Source organism: Anomaloglossus baeobatrachus, chromosome 3 (assembly GCF_048569485.1).
Source record: "Anomaloglossus baeobatrachus isolate aAnoBae1 chromosome 3, aAnoBae1.hap1, whole genome shotgun sequence".
Classification (NCBI taxonomy): domain Eukaryota; kingdom Metazoa; phylum Chordata; class Amphibia; order Anura; family Aromobatidae; genus Anomaloglossus; species Anomaloglossus baeobatrachus.
Window position 1 is genome coordinate 114,535,018 of NC_134355.1, and position 22,743 is coordinate 114,557,760.

Consider the following 22,743-nt stretch of genomic DNA (forward strand, 5'->3'; position numbering starts at 1 on the left):
TTATTGGACAAACTTGTGAATTTTTTTTAACCCCTTAGATACAAGTAAACCTATACATGTTTGGTGTCTACAAACTCGCACCGACCTCAGGTATCATACCCACACATCAGTTTTACCATATAGTGAACACCGTGAATAAAACATCCCAAAAACTATTGTGCCATCACACTTTTTTTGCAATTTTTCCACACTTGGAATTTTTTTGCTGCTTTCCAGTACACCATATGGTAAAACTTATGGTTTCATTTAAAAGTACAACTTGTCCCGCAAAAAACAAGCCCTCATATGGCAAGATTGACGGAAAAATAAAAAAGTTACGGCTCTCGGAAGAAGGGGAGCAAAAAACAAAAACGCAAAAACGGAAAGTGCCCCGGGGCTGAAGGGGTTAAAGGGAAGTGGTCAGGATGATTTTACGATTGAATCTAGTGATATCGTTGTATAGGTTTTAGCACAACAATAAAATGATATCCACTCTGTAGAAATCTGATGTGCCAACGCTGAGAAATCAAGATTAGACTCCAGATCCAAATGAGTTTGAATCCACTTTTGGGGGTTCACTGTACCCCGAGTGCATCAGACTGCACCCGTGCTCTTCCAGACTCTTCTGCTTGATTCTTCAGCCGCTGACTCATTGATTTACTACAGAATAGCCATCATTTCTATTGTTGTATTAGGCCCTATACAGCCACCCCACTACTTTCATTAGTCAAGTCATCTTATCCGGTTTCCTTTAAACAGTAGAATATATAATACTTTTCTAGTTTTAACTTTTCTTTTTAAACTCTTTAGAAGTGGATGAGATACAGCAGCCGCAGGAAGCCGGCTATGAATCTGGAGGCGCTGGCTGCCAGGAGCCCCAGGAGCTTACCCGCTGTAGTAGCACTTCTGATATAGCCGAGCAGTCAAGCCGAGACTCCTTACAAGGTGAGCAGTCGTCCATCCTGCATTTCTACCATGGATAGTATACATTGAGCACAGAGAAGACTGTTCTCTTCTAATGAAGACTTTATGCACAGTATATATTGCCTTTCTTACTGCCAACCATTACGTGGTAACATGATGGTGATGTGGTTAGCATTGTAGTCTTGTAACAATGGGTGTGAAGATAGAAACCGAGCAAAGATCAGCAACTTGGTGTTCTCAGCGGCATTTGCATAGCTTTCCTCCTCTACTTATGTTCAGTATTGCATGTATTATTAACAGAATACTTGGAGTAAGGCACCTCTATAACTTTTCACCCTATATTAGACAAGTCTTACTGTATATGTACTAACTTCTTGTGTTATTAAACTGACACAGAGCAAACAAGCGAAAACACTAATGAGTGTTCAGTGGACTCCGTCCCTTCGCAGGAACTTGTTGATGGACTGGGAAAGGATGCTGATCGGCCAGTGGTAAGTGCTTCATATGGTTCGTATGTAGGGAGGCTTCTCTATGGAAATAACATTACCATATAAACCAGAAATTCTGATAGTTTACTTTTTTCTTATAATTTTTTTTCTGACTGTGCAGTATTTTTATATTTGCTTTAAATTCTAAATTATGTACTTTAAAATGTTTCTAGCGTTACCAGAGTGTGTGTTCCTATATATAGTCAGAAGTGGTAAAAACTTTAGTCATACCCTTTCATGCAATACTTTTTTATTGTTATTATTGCACTGTGCACATTGCAGATTCAGACTGAAGGTCGTAAAACCACTAACCTAAACATATTGAAACCAGCAATAAAGAAAGATGTGTAAAACAAACCAAAATGTGTGTTAAGCCTAAAGGGCACTTTACACGCAGCGATATCGCTAGCGAGCGTACCCGCCCCCGTCGGTTGTGCGTCACGGGCAAATCGCTGCCCGTGGCACACAACATCGCTTACACCCGTCACACTACTTACCTGCCTAGCGACGTCACTGTGGTCGGCGAACCGCCTTCTTTCTAAGGGGGGCGGTTCGTGCAGCGTCACTAAGCTGCCGCCCAATAGAAGCGGAGGTGAGCGGGACAAACATCCCGCCCACCTCCTTCCTTTTTCATTGCAGGCGGCCGCAGGTAAGGTGATGTTCCTTGTTCCTGCGATGTCACAGGTAGCGATGTGTGCTGCTGCAGGAACGACGAACAACCTGCATCCTGCAACAGCAACGATAATCGGGAAAGGAAGACGCATCAACGATTAGGCAAGTAATTTTGATAGTTAACGGTCGTTCATGCGTTTCACACTCAACGACGTCGCTAACTAGGCTGGATGTGCGTCACCAATTCCGTGACCCCAACGACATCTCGTTAGCGATGTCGTTGCGTGTAAAGCGGCCTTTAGATTTTTAAAAGTTCCTCCTTTCCCTCTGATGACCACTTTACACCCCCTTGTCATACTCTTACGTCACTCCATCTGCTAGTCACCTGGAATGTCTTTAAGGATGTTTCAGAGGTGCTGATTAGAGTTGAGCGAGTATCTAACTATTCGTACTGGCTATACTCATAACGAGTACTGTCTAATACTCGTGTATTCAGATTGTCTCTCCAGGAAAGGAGACTTACTCTAGCGCAGCGCCACCTATTGGAAGTAGCGATCCTAAAAGTCAAATGTGGATTTCTTTGTCGCTCCTAATTGGGAGACCCAGACAATTGGGTGTATAGCTACTGCCTCCGGAGGCCACACAAAGTATTACACTTAAAAGTGTAAGGCCCCTCCCCTTCTGGCTATACACCCTCCCGTGGGATCACGGGCTCCTCAGTTTTCATGCTTTGTGCGAAGGAGGCACACATACACGCATAGCTCCACTGTTTAGTCAGCAGCAGCTGCTGACTATGTCGGATGGAAGAAAAGAGGGCCCATACTAGGGCCCCCAGCATGCTCCCTTCTCACCCCACTTTTTGTCGGCGGTGTTTGTTAAGGTTGAGGTACCCATTGCGGGTACGGAGGCTGGAGCCCACATGCTGCATCCTTCCCCATCCCCCTTAGGGCTCTGGGTGAAGTGGGATTTTACCGGTCTCCAGGCACTGAGACCGTGCTCCATCCACAGCCCCTGAGAACCTGCTGGAATGGAGCTGAGTATCGTCAGGGACTGGCCCTGCTACGTCAAGGTACTCTGTGTCCCCGTACATATCGCGCGCACACCGCAGCGTTGCTGGGTGTGTTAGTGCGCCGGGGACAACAGCGCTGCGCGCTGGTGCCATTCCTATCTGCAGCCTTGCTGAGAGGGCACACGTATTTGAAACTGCCGCACGGCCGCTGCTGTCAGTTTTTTCGCTGCGGCGCGGCTGGGACTTGTGGTGCGCCGGGGACTTCCGCGCTGGCCGTGCATATATCACGGCCGCGCTTATTACTCGAGTCCCCGGCTTCTGCGGCCTAGTTTCGTTTCGTTCCCGCCCCCAGGCCTGCCAGTCAGGGGAAGGGCGGGACGCTGTACAGAACGTCAGCGCAGAGGGCTGGAGTCTGCTTTGCATACTCCAGCCCTCACACTGGGCACAGTGGGACGCCAGTTTCCCGCACTTTGTTTGAGGCACGCCCACGGTCCGCCCCTCTTCACAGGACGCCGGCAGCCATTCCTGATGTGCAGTCTGAGCTGGAGAGAGGAGACTGGGAGACCCAGACACGGGATTCTGGTGCCCACACACCCGCTTTTCAGCGGGCGGTAAGCTGCCCTCAAGGGCTGACCCCCACTGGTGCCGAAGTGTATATTGTATTTTATGCTTGCAGCTTTACATTGCACTGTACGGTCGCTGGGGATCCTCTGCTATATACCCTCCTAGATTTCTCAGAGGACACAACAGCATGTCGACCGCAAAAAGCAAAGGTGCCAAGGCACAGGCTTTCTATGCTGCTTGTACCGCATGTGGGGCTGTTCTACCGGCAGGTTCCACTGACCCCCACTGTGTGCAGTGCTCGGCCCCTGTGGCACTTGCTCGGCCGGGGCCTCTGCTGGAGGTGACCCAGGCAGAACCTCCTGTGAATACTGTCCAGGTGACAGGGACGGAGTTTGCAGTCTTTGCTGACAGATTGTCTGTGACTATGACTAAAATTCTTGAAACATTGCAGTCTAGACCAGTAACTCAGGCCATGGACACTGTTAACTCATTGCTCCCTGGTCCCCCTCAGTTGGAACAGTTCCGGGATCCGGGGGTGTCTCTTGCATCCCAGGGTGATGGCTCTGACACGGACGACAGTCCCAGACAGCCTAAACGAGCTCGCTATGAGCGGCCCTCGACTTCATCACACTGGTCAGGGTCCCAGCAGGACTCTCTGTATGATGAGGCGGAGATAGCTGATCAGGATTCTGATCCTGAGACCGCTCTCAATTTGGATACTCCTGATGGTGACGCCATAGTGAATGATCTTATAGCGTCCATCAATAAAATGCTGGACATTTCTCCACCTGCTCTTCCTGTGGAGGAGACAGCTTCACAGCAGGAGAAATTCCATTTCAGGTATCCCAAGCGTAATTTAAGTGTATTTCTGGACCACTCTGACTTTAGAGAGGCAATCCAGAAACACCACGCTTATCCGGATAAGCGTTTTTTCAAACGGCTTAAGGATACACGTTATCCTTTTCCCCCGGACGTGGTCAAGGGCTGGACCCAGTGTCCCAAGGTGGATCCTCCAATCTCCAGGCTTGCAGCTAGATCCTTAGTTGCAGTGGAAGATGGGGCGGCACTTAAAGATGCCACTGACAGGCAGATGGAGCTCTGGTTGAAATCCATCTATGAAGCTATCGGCGCGTCGTTTGCTCCAGCATTCGCAGCCGTATGGGCACTCCAAGCTATTTCAGCTGGTCTTACACAGATTGACACGGTCACACGTACATCTGCTCCGCAGGTGGCACCCTTAACCTCTCAAATGTCTGCATTTGCGTCTTACGCGATTAATGCTGTCCTAGACTCTACGAGCCGTACGGCAGTGGCGTCCGCCAACTCCGTAGTTTTACGCAGAGCCTTGTGGTTAAAAGAATGGAAGGCAGATTCTGCTTCCAAAAAGTGTTTAACCAGTTTGCCATTTTCTCGTGACCGACTGTTTGGGGAGCGCTTAGATGAAATCATTAAACACTCCAAGGGTAAAGATTCATCTTTACCTCAGCCCAGACAAAATAAACCCCAACAGAGGAGAGGACAGTCGGGGTTTCGGTCCTTTCGAGGCTCAGGCAGGTCCCAATTCTCCTCGTCCAAAAGGACTCAAAAGGATCAGAGGAGCTCAGATTCTTGGCGGACTCAGTCACGCCCAAAAAAGACAGCCGGAAGACCCGCTACCAAGGCGGCTTCCTCATGACTTTCGGCCTCCTCTCTCCGCATCCTCGGTCGGTGGCAGGCTCTCCCGCTTTGGCGACATTTGGCTGCCACAGGTCACAGACCGTTGGGTGAGAGACATTCTGTCTCACGGGTACAGGATAGAGTTCAGCTCTCGTCCTCCAACTCGCTTCATCAGAACTTCTCCACCTCCCGACCGAGCCGATGCTCTGCGGCTAGCGGTGTCAACTCTAAAAGCGGAAGGAGTGGTGACCCACGTTCCTCTACAGGAACAAGGTCACGGTTTTTACTCCAACTTGTTTGTGGTGCCAAAAAAGGACGGGTCATTCCGTCCCGTTCTGGATCTAAAACTGCTCAACAAGCACGTAAAAACCAGGCGGTTCCGAATGGAATCCCTTCGCTCCGTCATCGCCTCAATGTCTCAAGGAGATTTCCTAGCATCTATAGACATCAAGGATGCTTATCTCCACGTGCCGATTGCTCCAGAGCACCAGCGTTTTCTACGCTTTTGTTATAGGAGACGAACACCTTCAGTTCGTAGCTCTGCCTTTCGGGCTGGCGACAGCCCCACGTGTCTTCACCAAGGTCATGGCAGCAGTAGTAGCAGTCCTGCACTCTCAAGGTTACTCTGTGATCCCGTATTTGGACGATCTACTTGTCAAGGCACCCTCTCAAGAGGCATGCCAACACAGCCTGAACGTTGCGCTGGAGACTCTCCAGAGTTTCGGGTGGATCATCAACTTTTCAAAGTCAAATCTGACTCCGACCCAATCGCTAACATACCTTGGCATGGAGTTTCATACTCTCTCAGCGATAGTGAAGCTTCCGCTGGACAAACAGCGTTCACTACAGACAGGGGTGCAATCTCTCCTTCAAGGCCAGTCTCACCCCTTGAGACGCCTCATGCACTTCCTAGGGAAGATGGTAGCAGCAATGGAAGCAGTCCCTTTCGCGCAGTTTCATCTCCGTCCAATACAATGGGACATTCTCCGCCAATGGGACGGGAAGTCGACGTCCCTCGACAGAGACGTCTCCCTTTCTCAGGCGGCCAAGGAATCTCTTCGGTGGTGGCTTCTTCCCACCGTTTTGTCGAAAGGAAAGTCCTTTCTACCCCCATCCTGGGAGGTAGTCACGACAGACGCGAGTCTATCAGGGTGGGGAGCAGTGTTTCTCCACCACAGGGCTCAAGGGACGTGGACTCAGGAAGAGTCCACCCTTCAGATCAATGTTCTAGAAATCAGAGCAGTGTATCTTGCCCTACAAGCCTTCCAGCAGTGGCTGGAAGGCAAGCAGATCCGAATTCAGTCGGACAACTCCACAGCGGTAGCGTACATCAACCACCAAGGTGGAACACGCAGTCGGCAAGCCTTCCAGGAAGTCCGACGGATTCTGACGTGGGTGGAAGACACGGCTTCCACCATATCCGCAGTTCACATCCCAGGCGTGGAAAACTGGGAAGCAGACTTCCTCAGTCGCCAGGGTATGGACGCAGGGGAATGGTCCCTTCACCCGGACGTGTTTCAGGAGATCTGTCGCCGCTGGGGGATGCCGGACGTCGACCTGATGGCGTCACGGCACAACAACAAGGTCCCGGCTTTCATGGCACGGTCTCACGATCACCGAGCTCTGGCGGCAGACGCCTTAGTTCAAGATTGGTCGCAATTCCGGCTACCTTATGTGTTCCCGCCTCTGGCATTGTTACCCAGAGTGCTGCGCAAGATCAGGGCCGACTGCCGTCGCGCCATCCTCGTCGCTCCAGACTGGCCGAGGAGATCGTGGTACCCAGATCTGTGGCACCTCACGGTAGGCCAATCATGGGCACTACCAGAACGACCAGACTTGCTATCTCAAGGGCCGTTTTTCCACCTGAATTCTGCGGCCCTGAACCTGACTGTGTGGCCATTGAGTCCTGGATCCTAGCGTCTTCAGGATTGTCTCGAGAGGTTATTACCACCATGAGACAGGCTAGAAAACCATCCTCCGCCAAGATCTACCACAGGACGTGGAAGATATTCTTATCTTGGTGCGCTGCTCAGGGAGTTTCTCCCTGGCCTTTTGCATTGCCTACTTTTCTTTCCTTCCTGCAATCCGGGTTGGAAAAAGGTTTGTCGCTCAGTTCCCTTAAAGGACAAGTCTCAGCACTATCTGTATTTTTTCAGAAACGCCTAGCACGACTTACTCAGGTACGCACGTTCCTGCAAGGAGTTTGTCATATCGTCCCTCCTTACAAGCGGCCGTTAGAGCCCTGGGATCTGAACAAGGTTCTAATTGCCCTCCAGAAGCCGCCTTTCGAGCCTATGAAGGATGTTTCCCTTTCTCGTCTTTCACAGAAAGTGGCCTTTCTAGTAGCGGTCACGTCTCTTCGGAGAGTGTCCGAGCTAGCGGCGCTCTCATGCAAATCTCCCTTCCTGGTGTTTCACCAGGACAAGGTGGTTCTACGTCCGATTCCTGAGTTTCTCCCTAAGGTGGTATCCCCCTTTCATCTCAATCAGGATGTCACATTACCTTCCTTGTGTCCTCATCCAGTTCATCAATTTGAGAAAGGTTTGCATTTGTTGGATCTGGTCAGAGCACTCAGGATCTACATTTCCCGCACGGCGCCCTTACGCCGCTCGGATGCACTCTTTGTCCTTGTCGCTGGTCAGCGTAAAGGGTCGCAAGCTTCCAAATCCACCCTGGCTCGGTGGATCAAGGAACCAATTCTTGAAGCCTACCGTTCTGCGGGGCTTCCGGTTCCTTCAGGGCTGAAGGCCCATTCTACCAGAGCCGTGGGTGCGTCCTGGGCATTACGGCACCAGGCTACGGCTCAGCAGGTGTGCCAGGCGGCTACCTGGTCGAGTCTGCACACCTTTACCAAGCATTATCAGGTGCATACCTACGCTTCGGCGGACGCCAGCCTAGGTAGACAAGTCCTTCAGGCGGCGGTTGCCCACCTGTAGGACAGGGCTGTTTGACGGCCCTATCACGAGGTATTCTTTTACCCACCCAGGGACTGCTTTTGGACGTCCCAATTGTCTGGGTCTCCCAATTAGGAGCGACAAAGAAGAAGGGAATTTTGTTTACTTACCGTAAATTCCTTTTCTTCTAGCTCCAATTGGGAGACCCAGCACCCGCCCTGTTTTCTTAGGGATTTTTGTTTTTTTCGGGTACACATGTTGTTCATGATGAATGGTTTCAGTTCTCCGATGTTTCTTCGGGTTGAATTTGTCTTTAAACCTGTTATTGGCTTTCCTCCTTCTTGCTTTTGCACTAAAACTGAGGAGCCCGTGATCCCAAGGGAGGGTGTATAGCCAGAAGGGGAGGGGCCTTACACTTTTTTTTTTTAAATTCTTTATTTTTAAGTGAAAACCTTCAACATAACATAATACAGTTCTTATGACCAATCAGGCCAATTTGCACTACAATACATATATCATTAACAAGATGCCAAACGGGAAATATATATTTGTATCTTGCTGAATCACGTTCCTTCATATATCTCCTCCCGGGTTCCTGATAAGTCTAGGTTCCACCACATTTTTGCTTTAATACAGATTCACATTAAAACAGATAACGAAGGTGACTCACAAATACATGTAAAACAAGAAAGATAGAAAGGCTAGAGAAGAAAGAGAAGTTATTAGGCAATCAGTGTGAGAAGAATAGAAAAGTAGGAAGAAAAATGGGAGGGGGAGGGGAAGAGAGGGGGGGGGAGAGAGGGAGGAAATCGGGGGGGGGGGGGGGGGGGTAGGGAGGGGAATTCAGCTAAGTGTTGCAAACTGCGGTTCCATCGGTAGCCACATCGCCCCCCACCAGGACGCTATATTCCTCTGAATGTTGGAAGTCCAACCATTCTCGCCAAGTGGACCAGAATTTCTCATATGTATCATGCAGCGAGGAGGTTAAATCCTCCATGTACATGAGGTCATTGACCTTATTGATCCATTGGACCAACGTGGGAGGGGTCGTGCTCCTCCATCTTTCAGGTATGCATACTCTCGCAGCCATAATAAGGAATTTCCTCAAAGAATTCTTATAGGTTTTTTCAGGGACCCCACAGTGATGCAATAGGGCAGCAGCAGGTCCCAGCTCCTCGTCATTGCCAGTAACCTGGCGAATGGTGTCGGACACTCCCTTCCAGAAGGGCCGGATCGCCTCACACCCCCAAAACACATGTAAAATGTTACCCTCTGCTGTGCCACATCTCCAACATGTGGGGTCTACTGTTGGAAACATGACATGTAACCTGGAGGGTACTCTGTACCATCTGGATAACAGTTTATAGCTAGCCTCCTGGAACCTGGAGCTGATGGAAGATGTGTGTGCCAATCTGAAGATCCGTTCCCACTGTATTGGTGTCAGCTGAATACCCAAATCACATTCCCATTGTGAAGCAAACGGGGGAAGTTGTTGGTCAGGGGACGAAGACAAAAGTGAATAAACCACTGAAAGCGAATGTCGTATTGTGCCTGAACCCATACACAATTTTTCAAACTGTGTCTTAGGACGTTGAAAGTGGGTCCTAGCTGGGAGACTACTGAAAAAATGCGTCAATTGTAAGCATCTCCATAGACCCAGTGGGATGGGATCCTGTCTAACCCCCAAACCCTCCACCTGCGGCCAGTTGTCCCGAATCCCAAAGTCTTCCACCCGGTCCACCCCGCCCCGAACCCATGCCTGAAATACTGGGTCTGTTCTACCTGGTTCAAAAGCAGGATGGCTCAAGATCGGTGTCAGGCTCGAGTGTCTGGGTATCAACTCCGATTGCACCTTCCCAGTATTGCAGTATGTCACGGTTGGTCCGATAGTTGGATGTGATTTCAATCTTGCAGGGACCTCAGAGAGTACCCACGGTAATTTGTTGAGGGGTATTGGGGAAAAGGACTGCTCTATCTGTACCCACGCCTTCTGAGACCCGTTCCTGCACCAGTCAATCATTCTAGTAAGATGCCCAGCTAAGTGATATCTTCTTATATCTGGCAACCCAATCCCCCCACCCCCCTTGGTCCTGTGTAAGATAGCTCTTTTTATGCGTGCCGATTTACCTCCCCAAATGAACGAAGACTGAATGGATTCCAGAGATTTGAAGAATCCAGACGGTATTTTGATTGGGAGCGCCTGTAACAGGTAAAGAATTCTGGGTAGGACATTCATTTTATATATCTGGCATCTGCCAAACCAGGAGAATAATAATTTCCCCCATCTGTCACAGTCTTTCCTGATACTAGATAACAGAGATGGGAAGTTCTGTGAGTAAAGTAGACCCAAGTCACTGGTCAGACGTACCCCCAGGTAATTTAGGGATTGGGCTGCCCATCGAAAACTAAACGATGTTTTCAACTCTTCCACTTCTTTAAAAGTAAGATTTATGTTGAGAGCCTCAGATTTTGTGAAATTTATCTTAAAGTTTGATAGGCTGGAGAATTTCTGAAACTCCCTCATTAAGTTTGGGAGCGAAATCCTTGGTGCCGAAACGAAAAACAGAAGATCATCCGCATATGCAGCTACTTTATGTGTTGCCTGGCCAACCCCAATGCCTGTAATATCAGAATTGGCTCGTACATGTCTGAGGAAGGGTTCTAGCGTCAGGATGAAGATTAGCGGAGACAATGGGCATCCTTGCCGGGTGCCGTTAGATATTTTAAATGGGTCGGACAGAATCCCATTTACCCGGACTCTTGCCGAGGGTACCGAGTATAAAGACATGATCCAATTCATCATGCCGCGTCCCAACCCAAGACAACCGAGCGTGGCTTCCATAAAGGTCCAGTCTACTCTGTCGAAAGCCTTTTCGGCATCTGTTGACAGAAGCATAGACGGTAGACCCCCCATTTTAGCTTTATGTATCAGATTAATGGCCTTAACAGTATTATCCCGTGCCTCACGGCCCGCCATGAAGCCCGCCTGATCTGGATGAATTATTGAAGAAAGAAAAGGAGCCAACCTGTTCGCTAAGATCTTGGCAAATAATTTTGTGTCCACATTCAGCAGGGATATCGGGCGATAACTGGCGCATTGTGTTGGATCTTTCCCTATTTTTGGTAATACCGTAATATGTGCTCTCAACGAATCTGCATTAGGGGTTGAGCCCTCTGAGGCCCTGGAATTTAATGCTGACAGGAGGTGTGGAGATATCATCTCTGTAAATTTTTTATAGTAAATCAGGGGAAGGCCATCCGGCCCTGGAGCTTTTCCCGGTTTTGATGACGTAATTGCGTCCACCAGTTCTTGCTTTGAGATTGGAGTTTCTAACATAGCTATGTCAGAATCTTCCAACCTCGGCATTTTTGCTTCTCTGAGGTACTCTGAAATTTTTCTTTCAAAAGATGATTTTGACTTCGCAGGGTCATTTGTCTCTAGATTATATAAGGACTCATAGAATTTTTGGAACGCCTCCGCTATTTCTACCGAAGAGTGTAATATTGAACCCTGGGGATGTGATGGGGATATTTTTGATATAAAGGTTGTCGCCTGTTGTTGTCTGAGTGCTCTCGCTAAAGTCCTGCTGCACTTGTTCCCGTATTCATAGAAGTGTCTACGGCATCTATTAAGGACCCCCTTTGCCTTGTTGTTAAGTAATTTCCGCAATTCATCCCGAACTTTAAATAAGGATCCCCCCAACTCTGCTGAGGGCATCTGCTTATGTTGTGTCTCTAAATCCCTCAGCTGTGTGAGCAACCTGTTAACCTCCAATTCCCTTTCCCTCTTTCTCCTTGCCCCTTGCTGTATGAGCACCCCCCTAATGACGCACTTGTGAGCCTCCCAAACCGTTGTTGGTGAAGTGTCCCCACCCGCATTCATTGTAAAGTATTCTGTCAAAGAATTCTGTACCATCTGCAGGCTTCCCGGGTCCTCCAGCAAGGAAGTGTTCAGCTTCCACTGCCACTGCTGTGGAATCGGGGACTGCAACAAGACCGACACTGTGCAGAGTGCGTGGTCAGAGAAGGTTATGTTGTCTATCTGGGCTTTAGAGATCCTTTCAAGGTCTTTGTGTTTCACAAAAAAGTAATCCAGTCTGGAGTACACTCCATGTGCATTTGAATAGAAAGAGTAGTCTTTATCGGACGGGTGCAGAAGTCTCCATGTATCCACAAGCTGCTGTTCATGTAACATGCCCCGCAGCCTGCGGAGAGCTGATGTAGGATGTGCCGAAGTGCCTGTCGAAGTGTCCTGCGCTGGGTTTAGAGCAATATTGAGATCCCCCCCTAGTATGAGTGTCCCCTCCACGAAGTCCTCCATTGACTCCAGAAATCCCGCCAGGGTGTCAATCTGCCCTATATTGGGAAGGTATATGGATACCAGAGTGTAAATATGCCTGGCGATCCTGCCCTTCACCATTAATAGTCTGCCCATGTCATCACTGCGAGAGTCCATGAACTCCCAGGGAATTGCGCGAGCGATGAGGATGCTAGTTCCTCGGGACTTCGGGTCTGGTGAGAAGCTATGGTATGCCTCAGGGAACCAGCGTGATGTTAGTTTGAATGGTTTATGTTTGCATAAATGCGTTTCCTGCAGAAAGGCAACTTGGACCCCAATTTTTTTTAACGAGTTTGCCAGGATAGACCTCTTACCCGGGCTATGTAGTCCTTTTACATTTAGTGTCCCATATTTCACTTCCGAGACCCCTGATCTGTGCATAGTTATGTCAAGAGCTGTGGTGTACCCCCTACGGGAGAGGACGGGATATGAGAGAGTGGGATAGGGGATGGAAGGGAAGAGGGGGTCAGAAAAGTCAGGAAGGAGAGAGAAGGGTTCAGACCCTACAGAGAGAAAAAACGCAGAAGAAAGAAAGAAACCAAGAAGGAGAAAAGGATAATGAGTTAGAGAAAGAGTACGTTAAGAGTTAGACAAAATATAATTATAGACCGTACCGGCCGGCCTAAAAGAACGACCAGTACAATTATACACTCTAAAACTATACAGTCTCACTGAAACTTTCGGAGACCTGGTGTCCTCCTAACGGGAGAACCACCCTTGGGGTGCGTGGAAGACCAAGGGCAGAAGCTGAACAGGCTCTAGGCAAAAATGACATTGCTATTTTAAACTACAAACCCACATCTCACCCCCCCATACTGGGACAGGGCGGTGAGAGGCACAGAACTTAGATGACTACCAAAATTTCCAGACTATCCTCAAAACTTAACAATTCAAGGGTCCTTATAACCCACATGGAGAGGAGGGGGGAGAGAGAAGGGGGGGGGGGAAGAAAAAAAAAAAAAAAAAAAAAAAGAGCGAAAAGCATGAATACTTCAGGACATTTCGCAAGACCTTAATACAATATTATGATGACCACACCAGGCCTAAAAATATGGCCTATCTCCCGCTCCTCCCACCATGAGACAAAAAACCATGATCAAACCCGAGTCATCAATCTGGCTCCTCCTGGGAACAATAACCGATCGGCACGAAGTCCCTGGAACTTTTCTGATATCTCGCAGGCAGACGTCTACTTCCTCTTTTTCTTTGGGGTAACCCGGCAGGTCTGTCCATCAGTAGCCAGTTAGGAATTTCCACCGCAGGCGTATCAAGAAATTGGAAGAGACTTTCCACTTCCTCCGGACGCTTCAGCAGGAATTGGTCCCCTTTGTGGCGAACTATTAGGTGAAATGGATGTCCCCATCTGTAGGATGCTCCTTTATCTTTGATCTTTTGCAAAATTGGCATAAGTTGGCGTCTCATGTACAGGGTTCTGGATGATATGTCAGGAAAGAGCTTGACTTCAGACCCTTCATATGAGACAGTTCCATAGGTCCATGCATTTCTCAGTATGGCTTCTTTATCGGTGTAGTAATGTAGTCTGCACAGAACATCTCTTGGTTGGGCAGTATCCCCCGGGCCTTGGCGGAACACTCTGTGGACCCTATCAATCACATAAGTGGTATCCTCAGCAGCCCCCATCACCTTGTTGAATATTAGAGTTACAGACTTGAGCAGGGCATTGGCTGTTATCACTTCTGGAATGCCTTTCAATCGGATATTATTTCGCCTTCCCCTATTCTCTTGATCATCTAATAGAATGGCGACATTTTGCAGGTGTGTTCTGGAATTGGAGAGATCTTGCTCCAGTGTGTTAACTCTTTCAAATAATGTAAATACGTCTTTTTCCACTGCTGTTGTGCGTGTATCCAGAGCGTCAATGTCCCCTTTCACAATAGACAGGGCCCTTTCATGTGCCGCCTCCATTTTGGTCACTAGTATGTCTAGATCATTTTTGGTAGGGAGAGCTGACAGTAATTGCAATATGCGATCTGTTTCTGCAGAGAGACATCCAGGGTTAACTATAGGTGTGATTTGGCCTCCAGTTTGCTTCCCCTGATTGTTTGGGGATGAGTTTTCCTGGGAACCTGATATCCCTTGAGAGTTCATGCTGTCTGTGCTTACAGGGTTAATTCCCTCAGCACCCACGCTCCTGTTCTCTGCATCAGCCTGACTTCCTGATCTTTGCTGTGAGGTTGGAATTCCCCCTCCTCCCTCCTCCTGTATATGTCTCACAGCGGGCTCTCCTCCTGTATTCCCCTGCATCGCTGGTGTCTGGAAAACACGTGGAGAGCTTGATCCTGTCAGCGCTGCACTGACACCGCTCTGTACCTCTGTGATGTGAGTCTCCCCTGCCGCTTCCACACCATGTCCTCTGCTAATTCCTCCTGCTGCAAGCGTCTGCCTCGTGGTCGAAGGTGCCATGACAGGAGCAGGCCTGGGACCCGGGGACAGCTTCCCACTTCTGAAAAAGTGATCCACCGCTGTGCTGCCGCTCCTCAGCGCTGGTGGTCTGCTTGGTTTGTCTGTGCCTTTCTTTCCAGGCATGTTTGGAGGTGCCTGATGGGTTGTAATTTGTAATCTGCCGCCTCAGCCTGCGGAGCTCTTAGAGAAAGCGTCCGCCTGCCATCAAGCTCAAGCCACGCCCCCTTCGGCCTTACACTTTTAAGTGTAATACTTTGTGTGGCCTCCGGAGGCAGTAGCTATACACCCAATTGTCTGGGTCTCCCAATTGGAGCTAGAAGAAAAGGAATTTACGGTAAGTAAACAAAATTCCCTTCTTTTAACAATCCTTTGCATATGACCTAGGGTATATAAGCCAGATCAGAATCACAATTTGCAGTAATACTCGTGTATTCATTCCGGATAGTGTGTGCAATGCAAGTCAATGGGGAAAAACTTGCAATGTAACGAGTAACCTTAATACTGTACTATTTGTGTGAATAGTGCGGAATTTGTGTTGGTTTGCGAGTTTTTCCCATTGACTTGCATTGCACATGCTATTCAGAATGAATACGTGAGTATTAGACAGTACATGTTATGAGTGTAGAGAGTACAAATAGTTAGGTACTCGCTCAACTCTAGTGCTGAGCATTGTTGTATACTTTGCCTTCACTCTGTGATCATGTCAAACCATCTCCTTTGAGTATATTTTGGGTGATTGTGGAGGCCATAACTAGATATGAGTGAACCTGAGGTTCAGTTTTAGAACCAAACACCAAAATAAAAAAATCAAGGTTCAGGAATCAGGTATTTTACGTGCGAACAAAACTTGCATGAGCAACGCTGTGCTCGGGTACGCTTTGTGCTCACCCGTGTGTGAGCCACTTGCAGTGTTTGAACGGCTCATACTGGGGGTAACAACAGCGCGATCACATGTAGTGTGCAACGCCCCAAAAATGTTTGAAAATTTTTGCCCATCCTCCCCCAGAAGTGATCTGCTTATGGCTGGCTGTATGTGGGCGGAGACTCAAACTGCCAATCAGTGACATGCTACGGGGTTCGAGTCCGAATCGAGCCTGTGGAGGCTAGGCTCGTTTGCTGCTGGTGAACCTCACCTCAACGGAACTGCTCATCTCCAGCCATAAACATCTGATGGCAACTCCAACCCTCTCATTCTTGGTCACATAGCTTATAGCCTTAAAGTGTATTTTCGTTCATTGTCATTTTGCCTCTTATATGATTTTCCCTTTAAGTGCAAACAAACAATGGTGAAAATAAGTATTTGATACACTTCCGATTTTGCAAGTTTTCCCACCTACAAAGAATGGAGAGGTCTGCAATCTTTATTGTAGGTACACTTCAACTGTGACAGACAGGATAAAAAAAAAATCCAGAAAATAACGTGTGATTTCTAAGTAATTAATTTTGCCTTTTATTGCATGAAATAAGTATGCAGGCATGCTGGGTGAGTGTGCCTGAAAGTCCGAATAAATCATCCATACTGTCACCCCTAAAGCATGCCCACACCCACTTCCATACTTCACGGTGGGCACCACATTTGTAGAAACCATTCGCTCACCTTTTCTGCATCTCTCAAAGACATGGCGGTTGGTACTAAAAATCTTTATTATCACAGTACTGATTGCCAGTCCTTCTGCTACCTGCCCCAAACAAGTCTCTTCTTATTTGCGGTCCACAGTCGTGGCGTCTTTGCAGCAATTTGACCATAAATGCCTTATTCTTGTAGACTCCTCCAGACAGTTGATGTTGAGATGCCTCTGCTTCATGTGCATCATTTATGAAGGCTATTATCTGGGGTCCTACCAATTTGTGGTTTGTGAGTCTGGTAACTGTAAGAATTACCTCTGCCGGAGCAGCATGTGAGGAAGACCTGTGTAGAGACAGCTCCTGCAAAAAACTCCTGTATAATCCTGTCCAGCTGGGGTTAAAGTTTGTTTTACTGCTTTCCTGGAGTGGTGACCTCTCCTAGACTGAGGGGGCTTCAAAGACCTGAGTGATATGACCAGAACTCGGGCTGATAAGAAGCGCGGGACACAGGCCACACTCATGGACGCTGGAGCTTCAGGTGGGGGCAGGGCGTCTGATGCAATAGCTCGCCTCAGCAAGTTTGCACGAGATCAGCCTGAGATACCTGGAGCTGTTAAGCAGTGTGCCCTCAGCGTGGAGGAGATCCCAGGACAAGAACTGATGGAGGAGGAAGAGCAGCAGGGAGCTGTGAGTATGTTGGCTGCTGCCAATAATGTGGAGCAGGGGGACAACCTTAGAGCTACAGATGAAAACACAGATCCTGGGAGAGCAGAGCCCACCCTCAGTGATGTGCTTGCAGCAGTAAATACCTGCAACAATATGCTAGCCACTTTGAACATACAGATGGGAGGAATTAAAATGGACATTTCATCTATCAGGCACGAGTTGCAGGGGGTCAATGTACGGGTGGGGGCCCTGGAAGACCGGGTCAGTGCCACAGAGGATAAGCTTCCCCCTCTGACTCGGGACCTTGGCAGAGCAATCCACAATATCTCATTGCTTAGGGCTAAGGTGGACGATCTAGAAAACAGATCCCGCAGAAGCAATCTCCGACTGGTCGGGGTCCCAGAAAAGGCAGAAGGCAATAATCCAGTAGCTTTTTTTGAAATGTGGCTCCCCAAGACTTTGGGTATGGATCTGTTTTCTCCTTTCTTCACTATTGAGCGGGCACATAGGGTCCCCACTAGACCCCCACCACCAGGGACACCCCCTCGTCCTATCCTCCTCAAGCTACTGCACTTCAGGGACAGGGACACTGCGCTCCGCAGAGCCCGGGAGATTAAGGATCTGGCTATTGACGGCCATAAGGTCTCACTGTACCCGGATTTTTCCACTGAAATCCAGCAGAGGAGAGCGCAATTTATTGATGTCAAAAAACGCCTGAGGCAGCTGCAGATCTCTTACTCAATGCTATACCCTACCAGGCTGCGAGTGGTGGCGGATGGTGGGACAAAGTTTTTTGACACTCCAAAGGATGCAGCCGCATGGCTCGATACCAATGAAAAAGGACTGCGCAGAAATCACCGCTGAGGATTATTGCGGATTCCTTGCTGTTGGACTTGCTGAGGTGAACGTGCTATGTTTCCCAGCTGGAACACTTATGGACGGTTGGCAGGAGCCACCCAGATAGGTTACTATGCAGTTGATGACTGTTCAGGAATTTAAACCGTTATGTGCTCTTAGGGTTATGTTTAGCCCCACTTCCCTCTGTTTGAGAGGAATGTCCTGGTTTACTGTGTATGTTTTTATGTTGTTTGACCTTTTTGTTTTATGCACCTGTTTGGTCTATGCTCATCTATGGGAACTGCTGCAGATGGGTCCGGAGGTCCCCGCTTGCTGCCCCCTGCTGTTGCATATGTGCACTCACCCTTATGGCGAAGGAGGTTAATATAGTGGCCTGGAATGTGCGAGGATTGGGTGAAGCCACTAAAAGATGTGCAGTTTTTCTGTTTCTACAGCAGCTTAAGCCAGACATAATATTCTTATCAGAAACGCACTTGGTGAAGGAGCGGCTCCACTTGCTCCACAAAAAATGGATAGCCCATGAGTATCACTCTGTATATACCACACATTCCAGGGGGGTGAGTGTCCTGATACACAGGACAGTGCCGTTTGAGTGTCTTAAAGCTTCTGTGGATCAGGAGGGTAGATTTGTATGTCTTTACTGTGTCCTTCATAATGTGCGCTGTTTTCTAGTTGCAATTTATATTCCGCCGCCATACACAGGGGAACCATTGAAACGTATTCTCAATTTTGTTGCTTCCCTCCCTGAGGTCCCCACCCTATTAGTAGGAGACTATAATAATTACTTGCACCCGTATTGGGATAAGTTACATACAGGGAATATCTCAGTGGGGGCGGCAGCTACATCCCTTGCCAGACTGATGGAGGAGGTGGGATATGTAGATATTTGGCGTATTAGAAACCCGCAGGTCCGGCAGTATTCATGCTATTCTAGTTCTCATTATTCACTGTCCCGGATTGACCTGGCCATTGGAAATGCTCAGCTGCTGCCTTGTGTAGCTTCAGTCACGTACCTGGCCAGGGGGGTGTCTGACCACTCCCCACTACAGGTCCGTCTAAGGCTTGGGGACCCGGACCGGCTGGCGGGGATACCTTGGCGGCTCAACCCTTTTTGGATACAACTGATAGGGGGCACTCTGACTGACACTATACGGGAATATTTTGTGACAAATGACGGTACGGCATCTAAACATATAGTGTGGGACGCAATGAAGGCGTATGTTCGTGGGACATATATTAGGGAAATTTGCACCCGAAAGGCGAAAACAAGAGAGCGCACTAAGTATCTGACGGACACTTTAGGTGATGCAAAACGACTTCTTATATCTAACCCTACAGATGATGCCAAGCGGGACTTAGAGAGGGCACAGAGAGCTCTGAGAGACCATATGACTTCCTTGGCCACTAACAAACGCTTTTTCCTTAAGCAGCGGTACTTTACGGAGGGGGAGAGTGTGGGACATCTCTTGGCTACAATTGCTAGGGCGCAGGAGGGATTGACCTATATCACCAAATTGAAACTTGACACTGGAGAGGAGGTGAGGGACAGCGGGAGGATTGTGGAGGTCATGCAACAGTATTACACCCAATTATACTCCTCTAAATCGCATTATGGGGATGAGGAACTGCGGGACTTTGTGGAGGAGATCACTCTCCCCAGTCTGTCAGATAGTGAGAGAGATTCCCTGAATAGAGATATAGACCTGGAGGAGCTGGAGGAGGCGCTCGGTCAAATCCAAAATGAAAAGGCCCCAGGTGCGGACGGACTCCCGGGTGAATTCTACAAATTATATACCCATCTGCTGCTGCCAAGACTCTTGGATGTGTTCAGAGATGCTGAGGAGAAGGGATCCCTCCCTGCATCCATGAGGGAGGCTATTATTGTTCTGATTTTAAAACCCGGGAAAGATCCGACCGCGCCTGACTCCTATCGCCCAATCTCGCTGCTTACATTAGATATTAAATTAATCGCTAAAATTCTAGCTAACAGGTTGTCCCGGGTGATCACGTCAGTGATCCACGAGGATCAGACTGGATTCATCCCCAATAAATCTACTTCCATTAATTTGCGACGTTTATTCCTGGGGATACAGCTAAGTTCTGAGGGGAGAAAAAAGGATAGAGCAGTCCTGTCATTAGATGCAGCCAAAGCCTTTGACAGTATTGAATGGAATTTCCTATGGGTAGTTTTGGAGAAATTGGGTCTTGGCTCCAGATTTATTGGCTGGGTCAAATTGTTATATGCCTCTCCGCGGGCCAGGATTCGAGTTAATCGTTGTACCTCCTCGTCTTTTAATTTGGCCAGGGGCACGAGACAGGGCTGTCCTCTCTCTCCATTACTATTTGCAGCGGCAATTGAACCATTGGCGGCTATGCTTCGTGCATCCGCTGGCGTAAAGGGGTTTGAGATAGGCGGTCTGGAGCATAAGGTTTCCCTCTATGCGGACGATTTGTTGCTGTATCTCAGGGAGGTGGGGACATCGGTGGGCCCAGCAATAAATATTATTATAGAATTTGGTAGGCGCTCGGGACTCCTAATAAACTGGAAGAAATCGGCCCTGCTCCCTATAGATCCACTCCCATCTAATTTTAGTACTCTGGGGCTGCCAATTCCGACGGTGGATAAATTTAAATACCTGGGGATTGTGGTTAGTGCCCGACCGCGTGATTACTACTCTCAAAATCTGGAACCAGTGTTGGCTCAGTTTAGGAACAAGATAGATGCCTGGTGTCGACTCCCACTGTCCCTTATTGGCCGTGCTAATCTACTAAAAATGGTACTGATGCCTAAACTTCTGTATCTTCTCCACAACGCCCCAATATGGATCCACTGGAAATTTTTCCGTAAAATCAACACTTTGTTTCGGGAACTCTTGTGGCAAAAGCAGCAGGCTAGAATCCGCCTTGAGACCCTGCAGAGAGGGAAGGAGGATGGGGGTCTGGCAGTCCCCAACCCGTGGGTTTATTATGTTGCGGCACAGATGCAGCACTTCAGGGGGTGGGGAAAGGATGAGGCATATGACGCTGGGGGCAAATTGGTGAGGGGCCTTGCAGAATGGGGACACCCAGTGGCTTTTTTGGATGCAGGATACTCACCCAGAGGAGGAACATTATATCCAACATTATCATTGATGTACAAGGTGTGGGATAGAGGGAAGCAGTTGCTGGGAATATCAGGAATGACTGAGTACTGGCCCTTATGGCATAATCGTGGACTGGCGGAGCTGCAGAGACTCCCGGGTTGGAGAATGTGGGTGAGCAGGGGGGTGCATCAGGTGTCTCAGATTCTTCAGAATAATATACTTAAAAGATTTGACCAGCTTCAAGCTGAGTTTGGGATACCGCACAGTTCCTTTTACCAATACCTGCAGCTCCGTCATGCCTATGAGACACAGACACGTCGTATGGACATTAGGATAGAGCGGAATCACACTCTTACTGAATTGTTGACATCTGATCGCTCCTATGGTATTATTTCTAGGTTGTATACAGTGATGTTATCTAGACACCTCGACAAATTCCCTTTGCAGGCTAGAGAGAAGTGGGAGAGGGACCTAGGCCCTATGACAGAGGAACAGTGGGGTGAGGTCCTGTCTCAGACTCCAAGCCTTGCTGTATCTGAAGGCCAACGACTGTCACAGCTATTCCTGTTACATAGAGTATATAGGACACCTAGTCTATTGCATAAGATGGGAGTTAGGATGGATGATCTGTGTCCTAGGTGCGGACAGGAAGGTGCGAATCTGATGCATATGATGTGGTCCTGTGGGAACATTGAAGATTACTGGAGGGCAGTACTAGATTTGGTTAGACAAGTTTTCAATATCCGTCTACAGCCAAGACCTATTATATGTATCCTGGGTCTACTGGAGGGGGGGGTGGACTTGAGTTCGCCGGTAATGGTCGGTATTACACGTCTCTTGTATCAGGCTAGGAAACTGTTGGCCTACCACTGGTTGGACCCAGCGCCTCCGGTCATCGGGGATTTTAGGGAAAGAGTAAACGCTATACTTCGACTGGAGAGAGGAGTATACCTTAAAAGAAATGCATTGAAAAAGTTCTATAAGATCTGGGGGGCATGGTTGGATACCCCAGGCCTTCCCTCCTCGGCGTTACTGCAGGACAGTGCGAGCGACCAGGTCCTTCTCCTTCTGACCGGTTAACAAATTTCCTCAAATAGGGTGATATGCGTACTGCTGGAAGGTGTGTGCATGTATATGTGTGTGCATGTATATGTGTGTGCATGTATATGTGTGTGCATGTATATGTGTGTGTGTGTGTGTGCGTGCGTGCGTGCGTGTATGTATATGTGTATATATACCGTATATAATGTCATAATGATGCTGGGTAAGCTATACTATGGAGAATATATTGGGAAATAATATGCACTTTGAGACCCATATTGAAATGAGACGTGGACTGCGGGTGCATTGTTTATTATGTTATTTGTGTGGTTTTTCTTATTGACTAAAGGTTTTTTCCCTTTCTGTGATATTTCTATGGAGGGAATTATTTTATGTGTTGTATAATTTTGATGTTAAATAAAAATGAACCTGATTTAAAAAAAAAAAAGAATTACCTCTGCCGCAGAAGATAAGTCCATCAGGCTTCATTTCCTGAGGCTTTCTTCATGAGAACCTCCTTTCATCATAGCGATTTGATTTTTTTTTTTTTATGACTGGGCTTGAGGATATCTTCAAGGTTATAGCAATATTCTTGGATTGAATGACCTTCATTTCTTAAAAGTAATGATGAACTGTCATT

The 22,743-nt window shown here is 48.2% G+C and overlaps 1 protein-coding gene across 1 annotated transcript in view; it reads left to right on the forward strand.

The window, feature by feature from the left end:
* Positions 1-22,743, forward strand: part of LOC142297183 (ral GTPase-activating protein subunit alpha-2-like) — a 210,810-nt gene that overhangs the window by 151,520 nt on the left and 36,547 nt on the right. Inside the window, exons 18-19 of the mRNA XM_075341450.1 lie at positions 790-924; positions 1,300-1,394. Of these exons, the coding sequence (XP_075197565.1) occupies positions 790-924; positions 1,300-1,394 (230 nt within the window). The remainder of the gene's footprint in view (positions 1-789; positions 925-1,299; positions 1,395-22,743) is intronic.